Source organism: Colius striatus, chromosome 3 (genome assembly GCF_028858725.1).
Source record: "Colius striatus isolate bColStr4 chromosome 3, bColStr4.1.hap1, whole genome shotgun sequence".
Taxonomy (NCBI): Eukaryota; Metazoa; Chordata; class Aves; order Coliiformes; family Coliidae; genus Colius; species Colius striatus.
Window position 1 is genome coordinate 53,092,359 of NC_084761.1, and position 13,486 is coordinate 53,105,844.

At 46.1% G+C, this 13,486-nt stretch overlaps 1 protein-coding gene across 1 annotated transcript in view; it reads right to left on the reverse strand.

Moving 5' to 3' along the window:
• Window positions 1-11,954, reverse strand: part of DCHS2 (dachsous cadherin-related 2) — a 124,061-nt gene extending 112,107 nt beyond the window's left edge. The window contains exon 1 of the mRNA XM_061993199.1: window positions 10,140-11,954. Within this exon, the coding sequence (XP_061849183.1) occupies window positions 10,140-11,954 (1,815 nt within the window). The remainder of the gene's footprint in view (window positions 1-10,139) is intronic.
• Between the last annotated feature and the right edge of the window lie 1,532 nt (window positions 11,955-13,486).

Here is a 13,486-nt window from a genome sequence, read left to right on the forward strand (position 1 = left end):
CAACGTAAGCATCATCCCTTAGAACATATTCAGATAACTCTGTCAGATGCTACCATGAAGACTAAGGCTTTGGGTTCCACTGTCAAGTTTACCAAGAAATCCTAGCTAAAATCTTCTTTACACTACTTGATTTAAATGTGTCTGAGTAACCAATTTACTTTGTACACAGCACAATCTCACCAGTAATCTGCCTACTTTTGTACATAGTTCCTGCACCTACCCTAAAAATCCCAACCAAGTAATTATGAATAGGCATCGGCAGAGATGTTACATCCAAGCATAGCTGGCCAGCAATAGGTTCTTAACAAACATCCCTTTTGCTTGCATTACAGGGCATTAGCACTTACTGTAAATGCTGACAGTTACTACATTTGGTCATGTATGTGTTAGGATACAACTGTTTAATCTGCTGCACATTTATATATATAAAATTATATATACAAATGCACATAGTACGTCAGTTCAGTACAAAAAGGTAAGATCTGCACATCTGTTGCAATGCTAAATACACCACTGCTCAACATGTTCTACAGGAACAATGTAAATCCCTTGCAATTCAACAGTCACCAGAAAAGAATGATTCCACCTTAGTGACAATGAAATTATCACTAAGCTTCTTATAGAGGAGTCTCAAAGAGCTTAGAACTGACTGAATGACCTGTGATTTCTTGTAAGTAGAATATTAAAAACCTGTTACTCCTAAAAGAAACATCTTTTTTCACAGTTTGGTAAACTTTCTCTGTAGACTGAGAGCAAGGATAGTATTTTCTATTAAATTCTATAAAATGTGAACTTTCTTCTACTCTATCAGCTTTGTAAAGAAGGCTTAACATTGTATTTTCACCACTGGCACATTTCAGCATTTGGCATTCAAGAATAGCTGCTGGCCAGATGCCTTTTCTATTTTTTTTTTACAGCTAACAAGTACTGAAAATGAGATGGAGAGGTGACATAACAGATGTGTGAAACCATGAGCAGTCAGGAGTGATCACTGTCTCCAGATTCAAAGCAAAAGGGCAATTCCTCATGGAGCAGGGGGCTAATGGTCACACCCCTTGCCACCATCTATTATGGCTGATGACACTTGGGAAAAGCTGAAGGCTAGGTATGTTTCACAAAAAAAAAATCAATCCATTCAGGGTTAGAGATGCATAGAAACTCTATCTTCCTTGGGCTGTCCTTGAGCTGAAAATAGTTGAACACTAAGAATCCATGAGGGAAAGATTCACATTTGTTTGCCCTGTTCTTATACCCATCCCAGGGCATACACTTTTAACATCTGGGAGAAAAAATATATGGGGCTAGATGGGATATTGGTCCAATACAATGCATACACAGGCTCTTAGATGTAACACCTGTGCCAAGTGAGCTGTGCAGTATTTCCCCCCAAGTTCTGTTAGCTGAATACTGTGCCTCTGTTGACACCCGCAGCAGGATCTGGATAACCAGTTGGACAGAAAGTCTCTCTCCGCACTACAGTAGTGTTCATGTTACTGACCAGTTTACACTGAATGTAGAGTAGGGATTGCTCAAGAAAACTCCATCATTAATGCACTGCAGAACAAGTTTATCCAAGCTATCTACACACACACTGAAGCCTATCAAGCTTCTGACTATGTTCTAAATCAAACTCAGACATTTTAAAAGAGAAATGCAGATTCTAAATGATTGATGTTCTTTTCTGTATGCAATTACAAGTTTAAGAGTGAATTGAGCACCAATGTAAAATAAAAAAGTTCATCCCATAGTGTGACGATCTGTTTGCATAGCAAGCTGGAACTTAAGAGATTCCTAACTCGTCTATTTCCCAATGTGTTAAAACCTTCCGGGAAAGGTTAAGCCTTCTGCTGAACTAGTAATTTTTTGTAATCTATACAGATGATAAACTGACATTAATATTTGATAAATGATCAGACAGGTCATACCCAGTCATTTACAGCCTATTAATAATTTGCTCAAGTGCATTATAAGACAACTGCTGAAGTCAGCTCTTTGCGTAAAGGTGAAAAACCACCAGAAGCACTACATCTCTGAACTGGAATGTCTTCCATCTAAAAAAGTAGTTCACAGTCATTACTCCAGAAGGTCGGTGGCTATGTATGAATACTTAACTGGATGTTTATTTGCTATGCTGCATAAAACTCTACAAACTCAGCAGCCAAAGGTATTCAATGACTCTGTGTTTGCCACTGGCGCTCTGAGTAGTCTTTTAGCTAATATTTTAATAGAGAGATCTCTGCAATACAGAACACACAATTAAGACTTTTTAATATCATTATTTCTCTTTCATTACCTCAAAGCTAGGGATACGACTCATTTCTCTAACAACAATACCTTCACCATACACATCTCCTTTCTCATCATGGCTATCAACCAAAGCTTGCAGACAATTTCAGACTCAGACATGCACAAGCCTTCCAATTTCCCTTCTTCCCAGGCCCAACTTGCTGACATCAATTAAAAGACCTCCCAGAGAACTAGGAAAAAAAAGGTTATTTTCTTCAGTAATTTTAAAAATGTTTTTGTTCTCAAACTTTCACATGAATCTTAATTCCCAAATAAAAGCCAAATGTTTCCATGTCAATGTTTTTGATGTTTCAGTGTTTCGTATGTTCACCAAGTGGCGGGTTTAGTTAGCAAACAGTCATAGATGGTGGGAGAATTACTCACCTCCAGAAATATGTTTTTTTGCAGGTGAGAATTTAACATTTGCCACATTTAAGAATAACTACAAACTAAGGGCAGCAAAAGTCAAAGGCTTTCACCTCTCAATTCTCACATACTTGCACTTCCAGGATCAGAGCTTCTTAGATCCACAAAGCATCCATTAAGTGTCGGATGCTAGCACTGGAAGGACTGCATCAAGGAACAAACTCTTATTCTTACAAACATTTCAACTACTAAACAGAATGGTCTTCCAATTGCTAAAACGCAAAAGGACACCATTATTATAATTCTTCAGAAAAATAATATGTAGAAATCCTATTAAAGTTACTTAAAATAATGATTAAAATATTTTGTTTCCTGAATTTTAAAATTTTTCCTGCTTCATGCAATCAGCTTAGCACTGCAATCAGCAGACTACTGCAGAGACTCAAAGAGGTGTTTAACCTCTGAGCCTAGACCAGCAAATTGTTATCTGCTTTTAGATATGTTCACTGCTGACGTAGTAAAATCATAATACGAATTGGATGAACAAATAAATAGTTTTGCATGATAGTTATAGCTTAGATGATAAATCTCTTTCCTGTAGCTGAATCTCTGCCTGAGGTTTGGTCTTCTATTGTCAATTGATAGCATTCTAAATCAGCAAACAAAATCTGTCTTTTCTGTAGCTGACTTCCATAAATTGGATGCAGTGAAAATCAGACTTGGAAATCTCGAGAAGCCAACAGAGGACTGAAGGGTATGATCTCTTCTAGCCTCTTTTCGTCTTACCTCTAACTAGGATGAGTCAGATTTTACAGCTCTTTATAATTTATGTGAACCTAGTTTGCTGGCTTCATTTCTAGTTTCAGTAATTGCAGTGTGGACTACATGATCCAGAAACAAAACCATCAGAGAAAGGACTGTCTTCTTAGTTCCCTGCTTTAACATTCAGGGAAAGAAGAGGAAGAAAAATGCAGTCTGCAGCCAATGCTGCCAAATGCTCAGTGGCTCCATGACAGATTACAGTCTCCAAATCTCCATCTTCACAGCAGGGATGTATTGTCCATCCTTTTCTGCCATTTGAGCTTTCTTTTTTCTTTTACAGAAGGTAGAGAGAAATTTTAAAAAGACGCATGTTAAAATGTCTTTTTTATAACTTCCTCTTTATGCACTTCTTGGAAATGTGTATTTCAAGCAAGAATGAACTTCTCTCAAATATACTAAGTGCTAAAAAAATTTCTCAAAATCCATGCATTCTTCTTACATATATTATACCTTTGTTATTTTCTAAAAAAAAATAAGTTTATTATTCCATAATTTTTGGTATGCCTAGGTTAGCTTTAACAGTTTTAACAACCTTTCTTTGTCGTCACTGCATTTACAACCCCCCCACAATCTCAGCATCAGAAAGTTTATGATTTTTAAATAAAAGGAATTGAGGAGCTCTAACCCATGAGTTAAAGTAGTCTCCTTAATGGACCAGAAAAGTGATAGTTGTCATAACAGTGGAATGTATATGGTTCTATATCATTTGACAGACAACATATGTTTTTTCTCTTCCTCTGCTCTGTCAGAGATTAGAGCCAATAAACATGTATTGTCTAATAACTACAAAAGAAAATAAATTTAGTAAAAAATCTACTGACATGACTGTGACTAATTCATGACAGTTAATGTTCTCTTCAAGATGCAATTACAGCTACATAACTTGTTATACTTTTCACAAGAATTCAGGCGCAGTATAAAGTGAACGACATTTATGCCACAGAACACCTTATAGAATACACCTTACCAACAGAATACCCAGGCAGTGGATGCAAGATTAACCTACAAGGCCCAAACATACACAGAAAGTACTATGTTGTATAACATAAAATAAACACATTCATTAAGTTCAAAATATGAGTTCAGCTGACAGTAGCCACAGTCCTCAAATCTCTTTTTAAATGTAAGCTCTGTACAGCCCAGTGAGGGAGAAAGACTCTTTTATGCAAGCGTCATAGAATCATAGAATGGTTGGGGCTGGAAGGGACCTTTAGAGGTCATCTAGTCCAATCCTCCTGCAGAAACAGGTCAACCTGGATCAGGTCTCATAGGAACATGTCCAGGTGGGTCTTGAAGACCTGCAAGGAAGGAGGTGCCACACCTTCCCTGGGCAGTCTGTGCCAGGGCTCCCTCGCCCTCACAGTAAAATAGTTTTTTCTTATGTTTAAATTAAACTTTTTATTTTCCAGCTTCATCCCATTACCCCTTGTTGTGTTGCTAGGTACCATAGGAAAAAGGGATGTCCCAACCTCCTGACATCCATCTTTTAGATATTTGCAAATGTTAATAAGATTCCTTCTGGAGGATATGAAACAGAAAAGAGTGTTTCCACCCCATCAACGTAAAAGGTACAACACAAGAAAAGCTGGAGCCAATCTGATGTGCTTAATTCTTTCACTTTAGATCAAATTCTAGCCTGCTCTATGAGAGAGATAATAAATATAATATATATATTACCAATTCAGCTAGAAGACTAAAAATTCTGACAAACCTGGCAACTATGCACTATAATTTAAAGATATTGTACTAAAAAGAACTGTAACAAAGAGCACTGAGAAACACAAAAAAAAACACCTCAAAAATAAAACTAGTAATCAGAATTAAACCTATGTTAGCAAGGCAAGTCTACAGTGAAGCTTTATTCTGTAATTCACACATACAATTAAGAGAATGGCTCAGAAGAGAGACACCTTGTCATGTTCCTCACTCTTAGATCACAGAGGGGCAATTATCACAGAGCTATACATCATCAGATGTTAAATCCACCTAAGACTGCCAAGCTGACACCAAGGAGCACAGAAATAGGACATACTCATCACTATCACTCAACAGAGCACAGGCCTTTGTAATCATGTTGGTCCTTGAGAATGGGATGAAATGTAAAGTAAGAGTAACAGGAGAAAGCCCGAAGTGCACTCATTCCTCCATCTTATCTCCTTTCTAAGTCATGCTGAAGATCTTCAGGACACAGCTTCCTATTATGCTGAAATTTCATCATCATAATTGATTTAGAAATGTCATCCATTAGGCCACTGACCACTCAAAAATAACACACAGTACCTCTACACAAAGGAACAGGGATATTAATACATCTGCAAAAGTTAAAGCATTACTAAAGGGTCCGCATATATCACATCACACAGAGTGCTTCTGCTGCTTTCACTTGTGCTACTGCTAATTATCTAGGCCTACAACTTCCCTCCAATTGTATTCACCTTCTCCTCCCTGTGCCTTGATCTTTTTTTGTTTTGCTCCTTTTTAATCATCCCACCAGTAAAGCTTAAATTTTTGTAAAGGTGAGTCTTTAACAACCAGTAATAAAGCACACGTTCAGGATCCAAAAATGTGATCAATGCTGTTACCATCTTCAAAAATCTGTATATGTTTCACTGCGTACTTCTGCTCTACTTTCTAACGTTCAATAACCCATTACTTTCCCATTGATTTTCCCTCTTCTTCGTTTAGACTTTCTCACATTTGTCTGCTCAGGTTTCTGATCTCCACTCGTGTTATTTTTCCCAGTGATGAAAGCCATTACATTGCCACATTTCGTTCTTACATTAGCTGACGCAAACAAATTCCATTTATTTTTCAGGATGTGGATTGTCCTTTACTAGTCAATAGGCACTGAAAGGGAGAGACTTTTGTCAATGCAGAAAAGACCACAGATATGCCTAGAATAAAGCACTGTTTCCAGAAGTGGATAAAAACTGTATCTTCTAACTAGTGAATTCCTACAAAGAAACGGGTAAAAGACAGACTTATGTGCAAGTTGATTCACTTCATAAATCTAGTTCACATCATGGGCTAGATCTGTGAAGTGTAAGCAGAGAATGAAGATAACCTTAATGACCAGCTTGGAGAGCAGTTCTGCAGAGAGGGTCCTGGGAGTTCTGATCAGCAAACTAACCATGAGCCAGCAATGTGCCCTCATGGCCAAGAAGGCCAATGGCATCCTGGGATGCATCAAGAAGAGTGAGGTCAGCAGGCCAAGGGAGGTTCTACTCCCCCTCTACTGTGTCCTTCTGAGGCCCCATCTGGAATACTGTGTCCAGTTCTGGGCTCCTCAGCTCAAGAGGGACAGGGAACTTTTAGAGAGAGTCCAGCACAGGGCCACCAAGATGATTAAGGGACTGGAACATCTCCCTTACAGGGAAAGGCTGAGAGATCTGAGGCTGTTTAGCCTAGAGAAGATGGGGGGAGGATCTTATCAACATTTATAAATACCTAAAAAGCAGGTGTTGAAAGGATAGGGTGATTTTTTTTTTTCTGTGATGACCACCATCGGGACAAGGAGTAATGGGCACAAGCTGAAACACAGGAAGTTCCGCTTAAACATGACATAAACTTCTTTCCTGTGAGTGTGAGGGAGCCCTGGCACAGGCTGCCCAGGGAGGGTGTGGAATCTCCTTCTCTAGAGGTTTTCAAAATCCACCTGGTCGTGTTCCTGTGTGACGTGATTTAGGTGAATCTCTTTTAGCAGGGCACTGGGCTAAGATGATCTCTACAGGTCCCTTCCAACCCCTACCATTCTGTGATTCTCTAATTAATAATAATCACAGTAGGAGATTTCCCAGAAGGAAAGAAATTGCCTCTTACCAACACACAATCAAGAACATAAGGCAATAAATTGCCTGGTATTTAGTGGCTGGACAGAGCTACAGCAAAACACTAGGGCAGAAAGTTCTAGGCACATCATCTATAAAGCAATGGTTCCTCACCAGTTGGTCCCTGAGCAAAGGTTACTAATGAACAACACTTCGGTGATGCACTACTGCAAGAGCTTCTCTGCTTGCAGAGGGGAAAGACTAGAAGGTTTATAAAACTTCCAACTCCTATGATTGTGATCTGAACATAAAACAGAGCACAAATGTTTATCACAAATGTGTGATAACCTTAGTCCTGCTGCCCCCCCAGGCTGTGGAGCAGAGGAAGCTGAGTGACACAAGTAGCCTCCTTCAGTATCGTGTTTAGTTTCTTGTTCTCCAGGAGCAGCAATAATACAGTCTGTGGTTACCTCCTTAACATGTTAGCTTTTAAGTTCATGAGCCCAGTTAGGGACAGGACTCACTCTGTAGACCCTGAAAAATGGCTTGACCAAATCAAAAACTATTTTGTTCCCATAACTAGCTGCTACTCCCAAGAGCAATATAAATGAAGGCATCTGCTTCACAATAGCTTTTCCTGCTCAAAATGATTGCATAGAAAAAAAATGGGGGAAAATATATAAGGGTAATTTTAAAAGGAGGGTATGTTCAAAGCTTAAGCTTACTCTATAATGCAGTATGAAACCTGGATGTCACTATAATGATCCAGGATTAATCTGCAAGTAGAAAGACCAGCTTCCTTCCCTGGCAGTCCATGGGATGTTCATCTGCTATTTCCTCCTACACACACCTCCTGTGCCTCATTCTCGTTCATCTTTGGCTTTAATGCCCCAGGTTTGACCATTTAATCACTAGGACATATTTCTACTCTCTAAACAGGATTATGGCAGCTTTGTGGCACTTTCAAAACTCAGTACACACCAGATGATATCCACAGATATCACCTTTGACGTTCTAGAAAATCAGTGCTATTATTATATCAAAACGTACAAGAAAAAAGAAATAAAACCACAATCATGCCTTAATTTCTTTAAAACACCCCAGGAATCCTTCAGACTGCTTCTATCTGATTGAATCAAAAGCAAAAAAAATCACATCCATCAACCCCAGCTGCGCTATTGGGCTGTGGCACTCCATCCTCTGTGCTTTAATCTCTTCACTCCTCTCCAGCAGGTGAACTTTGCTGAGGTACAGACTTTCCTAGTGCCACTGGTATGGGATGTCTTTCTTTTTACCCCAGGGATGGAGGAAGAAGAAAGGGCAGTAATGGGATTTTTCTTTTCAGTTCGGGATCCAAAAAAAAAAGCTCTCTGAGCTTAACCTGCCGGAGCTTCCTATAGATTGATTTTTATCAAAGCTGTGCAAGTCATGTACTTCTTAAGTTCATAGTGCAATTAAGAAATAGTGGGGGGGAGGAATGCTTCGTGTTGAAATAAATCATTATTAGGCCCAAAATATCATCAACAACTCCTGATTTTTTTTTAATTAAGTTGATCACTCAGGGATAAAGACAGGTAGATTTTTCTTCTTAAGTTCTGAGAAAACACAATGCAACAGTCCCTAGGTCTCCTCTTTAAGCATGACTTTTCCCTAATTTCTTCTACGTTTCTCCACAAACTCTGAAATGTTGGTACCTTCACTCAAGATCAACTGCTGTGAATTTTCTACTGGTGGGAAAGACTTTGCTTAGTTCAAAGGTATTGAATAATTCTGAAATGTCCTTCCAAGCTTAAAGCAAAAGTGTTCTCTAGACACTCCTGGCTCTGGAAAGCCTCCATTCAACCTCATTTGCAAAGAACGAAGGGTTTTTTGGTGGACAGGTAGAACGTTTTTGCTATTACCATTAATCCGTTTCTGTGAAGGCAGAACGAATGGACGCCCTTCAGTAGCAGAGAGCTTTGGAAATACTACAAAGCCCCACAAGCACCTTTTCATTTCAGGTCCCTCTGTGTTACAGTGCCTGGCCTTCTCCCCACTTAAGTGCAGGTTACGCTCACCCTCAGAGGAGCTGCTGAGGGAACTAGGGGTAGTTTATTCTGGAAAAGGGTGAGGGAAGAAATGATCACTCTCTACAAGGACTTGAAAAGGGGTTGTAATGAGGCAGGTGTCAGTTTCTTCTCTGAAATGACAGGACAAGAGGAAATGGCCTCAAGTTGCACCAAGAGAAGTTTAGATTGGAGATTAGGAACAGCCTTTTCGCTGAGAGGGCGGTTAGACACAGGATGGGCTGCCCAGGGAAGCAGTCACAATCCCTGGAGATGTTTAAAAAAACACACAGATGAGGTGCTGAGGGACATGGTTTAGTGGTGGGCTTGACAGTGTTGGGTTAGTGGTTGGACTCGATGACCTTAAGGTGTTTTCCAACCAAAAATGATTCTATGATTTTACTTCAAAGACTATGTCAACTCTCCAAAACTATCACAACTAGTTGTAATCCCTCCCTCAGAGACGTAATGAGAGCTGATACTTCATCCTCTGAAGATCTCAGCTTCTGCACTCCTTACCCATGCTAGCAGTTTCACGGAACGGGTATGTTTTTAAGGGCCCTTGTAGTGATTACAGCACTAAGAACGTTCTGCCCAACCGCGCTCCAGCAACCACGCTCCGGCGTGAGATCAAAGCGCTGTAAGGCAGCGGCGTTCACATCGTCAACGGCTGTGCTGAGAGGCTGCAGTCCACAAGCCAAGCCGCGGGCCGGCCGGGAAGTTGAGGCACTGCTCACTGCCTCGGCCCTCAGCTCCGCGCCAGGCCCGCTCGGGCACGCGGCCGCGTGATGACTGCGCGCGAGAGCGACTGTCCCGCAACGGGTGCCGGTCCCGGGGCGAGGCGGAGGCTCACCTGGAGGAGGCAGCGGCCGGGCGCGGCGTGCTCGGGCAGGCGGCCGCGGTAGACCTGCCGCTCGAAGCGCGGCTCGTTGTCGTTGGCGTCCTCCACGCGGACGCTGAGGCGACAGGCGCTGGCGCGCGGCGGGCGCCCGCCGTCCCGCGCCACCACGCGCAGCTCCAGCGCCGCCTGCCGCTCCCGGTCCAGGCGGGCGCGCGTGCTGACGGCGCCGCTGCGCGCGTCGATGCGCAGCAGGGCCAGGACGGCCGGCGAGCCCTCCAGCGCGTACCGCACCTCGGCGTTGGGCGAGCCCGGCTCGTCGGCGTCGGAGGCGCTGAGGCGGAGCACGGCAGTGCCCGGGGGAGCGGCCTCGGAGACGGCGGCGCGGTAGTGGGGCTGCGGGAAGGCGGGCGCCTCGTCGTTCAGGTCGGCGACGCGCAATAGCAGCGGCTGCTCGGCGGAGAGGGGCGGCGCGCCGCCGTCCGTGGCCACCAGCCGCAGCTCGTAGAGGTCCCGACGCTCGCGGTCCAGCGGCCCTGCCACGCACAGAAAGAAGATGCCGGCGCCGGCCGGGCGCAGCGCGAATGTGCCGTCGCCACCCAGCAGGGCCAGCGCGATCCTGCCGCCGCTGCCGCCCTCCTCCGCCCCGTCGCCCTCGTCGGCGTCCGAGACGGAGACGCGGGCCACGTAGTCGCCTGGCCGCGCACCCTCCGAGACCAGCGGGCCGCCGCTCTCCGTGAGGTAGAGCAGGCGGATGGTGGGACGGTTGTCGTTGACGTCCAGCACAGCCACAGAGACGAGGGCGCTGGAGACCTCGGGCTGCGCGCCGCCGTCCCGCGCCTCCACGACCAAGCGGTGCAGGGCCCGCGCCTCGCGGTCCAGCGGCCGCCGGAGGCGCAGCACACCGCTCCGCTCCTCCAACGAGAAGTAGCCGTCGGAGTCGCTCTGCCGGCGGTTGATGGCGTACCGCACCTCACCGTTGGCGCCCACATCGGGGTCGGTGGCCCGCAGGCGGCAGACGACGGTGCCCGGCGGCGCGTCCTCCCGCAGCCGCGCCCGGTACTCGCTGTGGCTGAAGGCGGGCGCGTTGTCGTTCTCGTCTAGTACCCGCACCAACACCCGCAGGCGGCCGCGGCGCCGCGGGCTGCCGCCGTCCCACGCCTCCACTACCAGCCGGTGCGCCTCTGCACGCTCGCGGTCCAGCCGCCGCAGCAGCACCAGCTCCAGCGGCTCTGGCCGCCCGTAGCGCAGCTGGAAAAACGGTGGCTCCTCTGCCGTGCCGCCCGCCTCCAGCAGCGCGTAGCCCTGCGTGCCGAAGCGGCCGGCGTCGGGGTCGCGGGCGGCCGGGAGGCGAAAGACGGTGCCGGGCGGGCTGAGCTCCGAGACGTTGAGCTGTAGGCAGTCCCGCGGGAAGCGCGGCGGGTGGTCGTTCACGTCGGCGACTGAGATCTCCACCTGCACCACCTCGCCGCGCAGCGTGGCCGCCGCGAAACTGTAGCGCGGCCGCCGCTCCCGGTCCAGGCGCCGCGCCGTGCGGATGATCCCCGTCTCCGGCTGGACGTGGAAGTCTGCCAGCACCGCCGACTCGCCGCTCCCCTCCGACAGCAGGAAGCCCCCCGGCGGCCCCGCGCCCGCTGGCAGCCCCGCGCGGATGTCTCCCACCAACGTCTCGGCCGGCAACCCCTCGTCCACCGTCAGGCTGAGGTGATACACCGGCGCCGCGCCGCCGCCCGCCGCGCACAACCACAGCCGCACCAGCAGCGCCAGCGCCCGCCCCGTCAGTGGGCCGCCGCCGCCGCGGCACCTGCTGCCCCGCAGCCGCTGCGCCATTCTCCGCCGCTAAGGGGGCATCGCGGACAGCCCGCGTCTCACCGGGCAGGTGCCGCCGGAGAAAATCCGCTACGCCGCCGGTGCCGGGGAGAACAAGCTCGGCGCGGTGGGCGGGCCGGGCGGCTCCCGCCGCCGCCGCCCCGCGCAGCCCCCGCCCCGCCGGGTCCCGCCGCCCGCCCCGCACGGTGACATCCCCTCGGCGCGGCTCTGAGGCCGCCCCCAAGCCGGAGAGGTATCGGCCGAGATTGAGCCCACGGAGAGGCAGCTGGTTTGGCTGCCGACGTGGGGGAAAGCGGTGGGTAGCCTAAGGGGTGCCTCGGCGTGCGGGGGCGTGCCTCGTGAAGGAGGGGAATTTAGATGAGACAGAAATCTGCGACGATAAATGGTTTGGCTCTATCCTGCAAGGATTTTTTTTCTCACCTTAATATTACAGTTCTCCTTTTCCATGAAAAGGCTTGATATCGGTAGCACTTAGGTCAGTAAATAGTGCCTGGTACAGCAGGTAAGAGTTTACCAGAAATAAGCTTTAAGCAGAAACTTCCATCAGCTTTAGCAAGACCAGCATTTCCTCCCTTTTTCACCAATCTTGACGCCCATACCTAAGTGGGAATGGTCTAAGCATGAATTAGTGTTTCTTCAGAGACACTGAGAATGTACAACATCATATAAATGCTAAGTACCAGCCATCATTCTTTCTATGAAAGCTAAGTACAATACTTCAACAGTTACCAGTCTGTTGCTGTCTCCAAACTCAGTTTCACCTTTCTGGTAAGAGTCTGGCAGCCAGTCAGAGAAAAGTAAATTCATCCTAGGGCAGACAAGTAAAATGAGGGTAAAGTGGCAGAAGGAGTTAATGTATCTCAGTCCTCTCCTATGAAAGGGCACTTGGGAGGGCAGATGTTTTCCTGTTTGTCATTTTTCCCAATTGCAGAAGAACCACCCAAGTACCGCTGTCAGAGTGCCCATTGCCCGAGGGCAGGGGGAAACTGCTGTAACAGTCTTTGGTGTATCCATGCAGGGGAGGAGAAGGGGAAGGGAAGTTATTTTTGCCAACACTGTTGAGGTGTAATGATTCCACACATCCAGGTAAGAGGAAGAATTAGGTTCTACAGTAAATCTAGAGGTCTTAGCATGTGTGTGCATCTGCATGCATGGGAGGGGAGACACACAAGACTATCCACTGTATCTGACTTGCCTCCTCAAAAGCTAGATTTTGTCAGATCTACTCAGGCACATTCTGAGGAAGTATCTGTATATTTATATACTGTGATAATTACAACCATAGAAGCAAGAAGGAAATGCTGAGGCTCTTGCCAGTTTCATTCATATTCATTGAGAAAACACATGGATCCTCCCCAAGTCACAGATGTTCAATATGAAATTGCCTGAATTCCATTGAATCACAGCAAGTTTGGAAAAACAGCCATGTCCCGTGCAGTCACTAAGAAAACATGTGAATCATGTTCAATCAGGCACATTCACTGGAAAACTAAACCTTCTGTTGACAAGGTCAGGCAGTGCCTAAAGAGCAG